This window comes from Antechinus flavipes, chromosome 1, assembly GCF_016432865.1.
Source record: "Antechinus flavipes isolate AdamAnt ecotype Samford, QLD, Australia chromosome 1, AdamAnt_v2, whole genome shotgun sequence".
In the NCBI taxonomy this organism is placed as follows: Eukaryota; Metazoa; Chordata; class Mammalia; order Dasyuromorphia; family Dasyuridae; genus Antechinus; species Antechinus flavipes.
This window is the reverse complement of record NC_067398.1, coordinates 708,132,916-708,141,044: the sequence shown is the minus strand read 5'-3', so window position 1 is coordinate 708,141,044 and position 8,129 is coordinate 708,132,916. Positions and strand designations below refer to the sequence as shown.

The 8,129-nt window shown below is 45.9% G+C and overlaps 1 protein-coding gene across 2 annotated transcripts in view; it reads right to left on the bottom strand.

Moving 5' to 3' along the window:
• Positions 1 to 5,121: 5,121 nt before the first annotated feature.
• DAO (D-amino acid oxidase) overlaps positions 5,122 to 8,129 on the bottom strand; it is a 37,017-nt gene continuing 34,009 nt past the window's right edge. For both annotated transcript variants that reach the window (XM_051972980.1, XM_051972979.1), the window contains one exon: positions 5,122 to 7,560. In XM_051972980.1, coding sequence (XP_051828940.1) covers positions 7,429 to 7,560 — 132 coding nt within the window. In that variant the 3' untranslated portion in view covers positions 5,122 to 7,428. The remainder of the gene's footprint in view (positions 7,561 to 8,129) is intronic.

Genomic DNA, 8,129 nt, shown 5'->3' with positions numbered 1-8,129 from the left:
GCTCTGCCTTTGTCACTGTCTCGTATCATCCTCACGGGGGTCTGCGTTAATCCTACATAAAAAAAAAACAATTCTACAGCTGGGAATCTCTTGGTTGGAAAATTAATGAAAAACATTTAATAAGCACTGACTATGGGCCAGGCACTGTGCCAGTTTATCGCTGGGATAGAAATAAAAAGTGAAACCCGATCTACCCTTGGGGAGCGCACATTCTAATTGGGAAAGATGGCAGATAGGGGCAGATTCAGCTTCAAGGTGTAGAGCCTGGAGGAGATCCAACATCATCGGTGGGAGGAGGATTAAAAATGGGGCTAAGGATTGGAGTAAAAGGGGGATTCTGGATTCTCTCCGGTCCGTTCTCCAATCTGACGGGAACATTTATTAAGCACTTAATATATACATAGTAACAAAGACTTACAAAGGCAAACCAACCCTTCCCCCCCCAAAAAAAAAAACAACAAAATAATCTTTGCTCTTGAAGACAAATTCTACTATAGGGATATGATAATTTCTTTACTTTCATCTGTAACTCTTAGTGTCCATGATGAGCTTTCAGTTACTTAAATGGCTACGGGATTAGTGACTTCTTTTTTTTTTTTTTTTGATCAGCGACTTCTTAAAAAATAGTGTTCTATTAATTTTCCTTCCCCTTCCCAAATAGCCACACTCATAATAATTAAAAAGAATAAGAAAGGGGGAAAATCGGTTCAACAAAAGGAAGCCAATACATTAACCAATCTGACAGCTTATGCAATGTTGCCCCACCCATATACCCATAGTCCCCGCCCTTTAAAAGTTAGTCAGAAAAAAAAAAGTGTGTTTTCTCCTTTTTTTCTTCAGGACCAAGCTTGAATATTATAATTACAGTGTTAAGTTCCTCTGGGGGTGGGGATGAGGCGTATGCCAGATTTTATTGATAGATTTATTTTCATATTGCCTAGATTTCCTCTTATATTTTGCTCCTCTTCTGGAGAGCCGCCCCTTGTAAAAAGTAATCTGTTTCTAAATGAAAGAAAAATAGAAATGGATTTAGCAAAGTCCGTCAACATTTCAAAAAAGTCCATCGATCCTGGGAAGAGATCCGTACTCTGGTGAACCCCCTTCTCTGCAAAGACATGTAGGTGAGAAGGGAAAGGATGTCTTCTTATAACCTTCCTTGGGACTTGACTTATTCTTTATAGTTTCACAACATTCAATTTTCTTTTTTTATGATAGTTGTTTTTTTTTTCCCCATTAACGCTGTTGTCATTGTGTAAATTATTTTCCTGCATCTGCTTATTTCTCTCTACACCAGTTCATGTAGAAATTTCCATTCTCCTCTGCAGTCATAATGTACATCATTTCTTACAACAAGGTGATATTTTTTGACATTCATGCGCAACAATTCCGCCATCCCCCACCGATGGGCATCTTCTTTATTTATAATTTTTCTTGTAGTTATTCAATTCTTTCTTAGTCATGTCTGATTCTTTAGGGGGTTTTCTTGGCAAAAATACTGGATTGTTTGGCTTTTCCTTCTTCAGCTCATTTGATTATTGAGGAAACTGAGGTTTGAAACGGGGTAAAGTGACTTGTCTAGACACAGCTAATGACCGAGGCTGGATTTGAACTCATGAAGCTGCCTTCCTGACTTCAGGCCTGTCTCTCTATCCACTGCACCACCTAGCTGCCTTTTTCTTTTCTTAGCTAACACAAACAAATGCTGCTATAAATATTTGGAGGCTGTCTTCTTCCCAATAGCCTCCTTGGAGTATATTCTTAGTGGAGTTCTGGGTCAGAGGGTGTAGATATTTTAATCACTTCATTTGCAGAATTCCAAATTGCTTTCCAGAATGGTTGTTACCAACCAAGACCAAGCACCTACTATGTGTCAGGCACACTAGATATTGGGGAATGAAACGATCTCTTCTCTCAGATAGCTTCATTTACTTCTGCAAATGGACTTGCCCAAGATAATACATCCTTCCCATAGCCCAAGGCTGGCTTTCTTTCCAGTGTTCTTTCTAGTCCTGGGCGGGGAGGACTCAGCTCCTCAAAGTACATTGAACCATCCCTCATCCCTGCAGCAAGGTCAAAGATGGAGAAATAGAGGGGACTTTAATAGTAATCCAATCCACCCCCTGATTTTATTGATGAGGGAATTCAGAGAAGATTAACTTGTCCCAGGTTATATGTAGGTTCCTGAGCTAGGGAAGGAAAGGACATCAGGGATCATCTGGCCTAGCCCTTTTATTTTACAGAAAAGGAAACTGAGGCACAGAGAGGCCAAGGGATTTGCCTAATGTCACAAAAGTCATAGGATCATAGGTCTGAGTTGTGCCATTTATGACATTTTGGAGCATGACCAATGAAAGAATTTGTTTGTCTCTGTCTCTATCTTTCTTTCTGTCTTTTCTCTGTGTCTGTCTCTGTCTCTCTTTGTGTCTTTTCTGTCTCTCTGACTCAGTCTCTATCTCTCACTATATGTCTCTGTCTCTTCTGTCTTCCATCTCTGTCTTTCCTTCTCTCTTTGTCCGTCTGTTTTTTCTGTCTTGCTGTCTCTATCTCAGTCCCTCCATCTTTCTCTTTCTCTGTTTTTTTTTTGTTTCTGTGTCATCTCAATCTGTCTGTCTTTCTCTCTTTTCTGTCTCTTTATCTCTCTGTCTCTCTCCCTCTCTCTTTCTTTTTGTCTCTCTTCCTCTCTCTCTCTGTCTCCCTCCCTCCCTCTCTCACCCTCTCCATCTTCCTTCTCTCCCTCTCTTTACCCCTCTCCTCCTCCCTCTTTCCCTCCCTCCCTCCCTATCTTCCTCTCTCTCTCTCTCTCTCTCTCTCTCTCTCTCTCTCTCTCTCTCTCTCTCTCTCTCTCTCTCTCCTTTCTCCATCTCCTTGTCCTTTTTCTGTCTCCCTCACTCTCCCCATCTCTTCTCCCCATCTCCCTCTCCCTCTCCTTTTTCCTCCTGCTCCCTTCCTCCTCCTCCCCCTATCCCGTTTCTTCTTCTCCTTGCTGTCTTCCTTCCTCCCTTCTCTGCAGATCCCTTTCCCTTTCCCTCTCTTTGTCCCTCTCCCCTTCTACTTTTCTCTCTTTCTCCCTTCCTCCCTTCTTCCCTTCTCTCTTCCTCCCCCTCCTTATTCTTTCCCTCCCTTTTCCACCTCCAAAGGTACCAGCAGCAGCAGCTTGGTCTGAGGCACATTTCTAATTATGATCAGGTGACTGAGCTCTCCTAGGCAATGGGAGTCATGTGGGTTTTCCCTCTAGAATACCAGCTGACAATAACAACAGTCGGATGTACGGGTCAGCTCAAAGGCTTTCACCACACGGAAATCAGCATTTCATGACAGTGTTGCCCATGGTGGGCCACAGGGTCTTTGTGGCAGGGGCGGGGGGGCAGAGATTGTGGCAGGGGACAGGGAAATGCTTCTTACAAAGTTCAGAGCATTTTTCTTGAAAGGAGTATATGTCTTTGGAATAACCTCTCATTTACCAAAAGCCAGATGAGCATCATGCTTGAACATACAACCTTTAAAAAATCCCAGACTCTGTTATTTAAGAGCTCCCCACTTAGTGGCCTTAGAGCCAGGAGAATACTCCCGATTCCCCTTCTGTGCCAGAAGGACTTCCAGAGCTAATTTTCTCCTTTATACAAGAAGAGGTGGACCCAGTGCCCTATCTGAAGAGAGCCAGTGGCCTGTCCCTCAGTCCCGGTGACCCTGCTTTTGGAGGACCTGGCAGCCTGTCCCTTCAGGCCCTGTGACTGTGCTTTCGGCAGACCCAGAGGCCTGCCCCTTCAGGCCCTGTGACCCTGCTTTTGGGGGGCCCGGCGGCCTACCCCTTCAGGCCCTGTGACAGTTATCATGTCATTTCCCCAACCCCTAATAATTTTTTTAGTTTCTCCAAACTAAATATCCCCAGTTCCTTTCAAATACAGCATGGTCTCCAATTCCCTCATCATTCTGGCTGTCCCCTAGGCACTTTCTGGTTTATCAAAGTCTTTTTAAAAACACGATTCTCTTCCAAGGCAAGGCAAATGGATGACAAATGAGTAGAAAATCCCAGAATCCCAGAATTTAAGAGTTGGAAGAATCCTTAGTGGCTATCTCCCCCTCCCTCTCCAAAAGGAATCCACCTTATAATATCCTTGACAAGGGCTCATCCATCCCGTACCTGAAGACCTCCCCTGGAAGGGAAGCGGACAGGAGCAGGCAGCAGCCAGCAGCCCGCACAGGCTTGTGAGGTGTGAGCATTTCTATCTTGGAAATCATCTTGTCAAAGCTATAAATGAGTTGATTTATTGTTTCATTGATTGTCTCAAGAACATTAAGAATACAAATTAAACTTAACCGTGTGTGATATATGTAGAGCGTTCATCTCTTACCATTCCCTACTCCCTACCCACTAGTCATTGTTAAATATTTCCCAGCACAACCCTGGAGGAAACCCACCGGCTCTAGTCTCTGCCCCTTCCTTCTTTGGCCAGCTCCAAGTGCTAGGAAGTATTGTGATCAGATACGCTTTGCTCCTGCTTCTACTCTCCGGGCCCAGCAGAACAAGTCCGATCTCCCTTAATTTAATTTACTTTTCAGAAAACTGAAGATAATGAATCTGGGGGCTGCCATGTTATTTTGCTAACTCACAATAAAGTGGGGTCCTCTGATACCCCCAGATCTTTTATAAACAAGTTGCTACTTAACCAAGGCTCCCCTGATGGGTTGATTTTTTTTTTTTTTTGGAACCACGTTTAAAACTTTAAATGGATCCTTGTTAAATTTCAGCTTCTTCCATTCAGCCACTCAGTGCTCCAGTAGGACAAGATCTCTGAGGATCCCCCCTGAAAGATCTTGTCTCTGGAGACTAAAAAATTTAAAACAATATTTCACAGTGGACTCCAGCTTTGTTTTAGGAAAGGAAAGGAACCTCTTGGTTCGCGTTATTCATAAAAGGCAGCAGCATTTCACAGAAAAGGTTTCACAGACAATCTTGTGGATTGTGAAATTCAGCTTCTGGGGAATAAATAAAAGGCAGAATGACTTGGAGTGAGAGGCAAAGGCTCTGAGGCCCGGCTTTGACACTTACTACCTGTGTAACATTGGACAAGTTATCTAACATCTCCGCAAAATGACGGGGAAAGGAGAAATGAAACTGGATGATTCCACAAAGTTTCTTCTAGCTTTAATCTTATAAGTCTTCACACACTGTGTTTCTATGAAGAGGCAAAGGGAAGGGAAGTTTCCAACAAGACTTTGGGAAATGATGCCATTGCCTAAACTCAGGCCTTACGGAAAAGCCTCAGAAAGTGTCCTGGGTTCAGATGGGAGTGTGTCCAGACCGAATCCCTCTTGTCTTCGGATTCTGGGTGCCCTGTTCTTGAGGGTTTCACGTTAAAAGCCAGCTAATTAGTTGGCTCAAATTTATCTTCCCCCACATATTTGATCCTGAGAAAACAAAAACTAATAGATTTTTTTTTTTTTGGCTGAGGCAATTGGGGTTAAGTGACTTGCTCAGGGTCACACAGCCAGGAAGTGTTAAGTGTCTGAGGCCAGATTTGAACTCAGGTCCTCCTGCTCTAACCACTGCACCCAAACTAATAGATTTTTAAAAACAATCAGATGTAACAGCCTCCTCTCCTATAGGTATCAGAATATAGTTCCTCCAGGCCCCTTGTTGTGATCATGGTCTGTGCCCTGTGATCCCCCCACATGGGCAGACTTGGTTCTGTGTAAGAACTGTTCCTTTGAGACGCTGTTAAGAATGTGTATAGTCCAAGGTCAGGACTCTCCTCCATAGATCTGTTAGACGTTTGTCCAATGGATTAAATGGAATGAAATCAGGGGCTAAGATTAGGAGGGCAATAGAGGGAGAGAAGGAACAGAGGGGGATGAAGCAAGAAATGAAAGGCACTGAGGGTGTATGGGAAAGAGACGTAGACTCTGGGGTTGGAAAAACTGGCCTGAAGTCCTAGTTTCTCCATCATCTACCAGCACTGTGAGCTTGAGCAGGACTCACTATCCGTCTGGGGCTCCCTGTCTCCATCTATAAAATGAAAGGATTGGACTGGATGATCTCTAAGGTCCCTTATAGAGTCAATGCTCTATGTTCTAAATTAAGTCTCCCGACTCTGACATCTCCTGTTCTAAGCTCCCTCCCAGCTCTGACATCCCCTGTTCTAAGGCTCCTCCCAGCTCTGACATCCTCTGTTCTAAGGGCCCTCCCAGCTTTGACATCCTATGATTGTATGAAGGAAGCCAATCACGGCCCAGCTGTTAGCAGCAGGGGTCAGGGGTTAGTGAGGGCTGGGAATGACTTGCCCAGGGAGCCCCTTGTCCTTAGATGCTCCCTTCTCTCTGCAAGACAGCCCAGAAGCCCCAGAATGGGCAGGGCCTCTAGCTTCAGGAAAGGGATCGTTTCTTCTGTTTATCTTTTGGTTAAACATCAGGGATCCCATTAATCACCCCCAGCCGTACGGGGCCAGAGACACTAATTCCTGATCCTCAAATAAGGAGGCTATTTAGTGAGTTCGTTTTTCTTCTTGCTACAGAATTTCCATGTGAAGCGATGCTTCCAAGGGATGGGAATATGGATCTAGGGAGAGTCAGGTGGGGCTGTTGCGGCCCCTGGGCTGCACTGGCTGGCTCCTTCTCTGCTGTTGACTCCAGTCTTTCCCCTTCTCTGCTCTCCCAGTTCCGGCTCTGCCCTCTCCTCTGCGGTCCAATAAGAAGTGCCCTAAGCCAGGAGTTAAGATATTTGCATTCTAGAACTAACTATGTAACTTTCAGTAAATCAGCTTCTCTCTATGGACTCAAGACCTCAGTCTGCCCATCTGTAAAATGGAAGCTCTAGATTCGGTGAGCTCTAAGGTCACTTATAGCTTATGATTCTGAGTGTCAACCCCATATCTAACACGTTTGGCGTGACCTTGAGCAATCACCTTCACCTCTCAGGATCTGTCTGCCCATCTGTAAAATGGAAGCGCTGGATGCAGTGATCTCTAAGGTCACTTATAGCTCTGAGATCCTATGATTCTGAGTGTCAATCCCATGTCTAACACCTTTGGTGTGACCCTGAGCAATCACCTGCTCCTCTGAGGGCCTCAGTTTCCTTGTCTTTAAAATGGGGAGGTTGGATGAGATTGTCTCGGAGATCCCATCTGAGATCCCACAAACAAACTCTGCTCTTTTGTCTTTGCACACTCTCCTCTCACATGAAACCTTTTGGGAGATGACCATGTTTCGATCTGACCTGCAGGGCTGGAACAGCCCCTCCCAGTGTACCCAATGAGGAGACCCGGGGACCCTGGGCTTCTATATTTCGGTGAGCGAGAGAACCCTCTTGGTTGCTCAGTTTTTTCTCGGGGCAGGCTTCCTGGCACAAAGGGCTGGGGAGGGGAGGAGGGGGTGGGAATGGCGAAGAATTGGGTAGAAGAGCTCCCTTTGGGAGCTGAGATCCGGGCCCCTTCACAGGTGGGATGGAGGGATACCGGGCAGCTTCCGTTCTTCCAGGATTTGCCCAAAGAGCTTGGCAACTTCCAAGGCACAGCCCCAGTGGATGGTGAGCCCGTAACCGCCGTGGCCGTAGTTGTGAATGAGCTGAAAGAACCAAGAGACGCATGCTGGTCACTGTGCCTGCTGCTGGGGGGTCATAGAACAGGGAGAGAAAGAGCTTCTCTGGCCCAGAAAGACCAGCACGTTTGGAGAGTTCCACTTACAGTGGGGAGGACTAACACCAAGAAAGTCACTGGGTCTCGTCTGTGAAGAGGGGATGGTAAAAACTCGTACTTGTGGAACCTTCCACATAATGCTGTTGTATGGAAAACTTTAAATCAGTCCTTTCCCAGTCCTGACATCCTCTGTTCTAAGCTCCCTCCCAGCTCTGACATCCCCTGTTCTAAGCCCCCTCCCAGCCCTGACATCCCCTGTTCTAAGCCCCCTCCCAGCCCTGACATCCCCTGTTCTAAGGCCCTTCCCAGCCCTGACATCCCCTGTTCTAAGCCCCATCCCAGCCCTGACATCCCCTGTTCTAAGGCCCTTCCCAGCCCTGACATCCCCTGTTCTAAGCTCCCTCCCAGCTCTGACATCCCCTGTTCTAAGCCCCCTCCCAGCCCTGACATCCCCTGTTCTAAGCCCCATCCCAGCCCTGACATCCCCTGTTCTAAGGC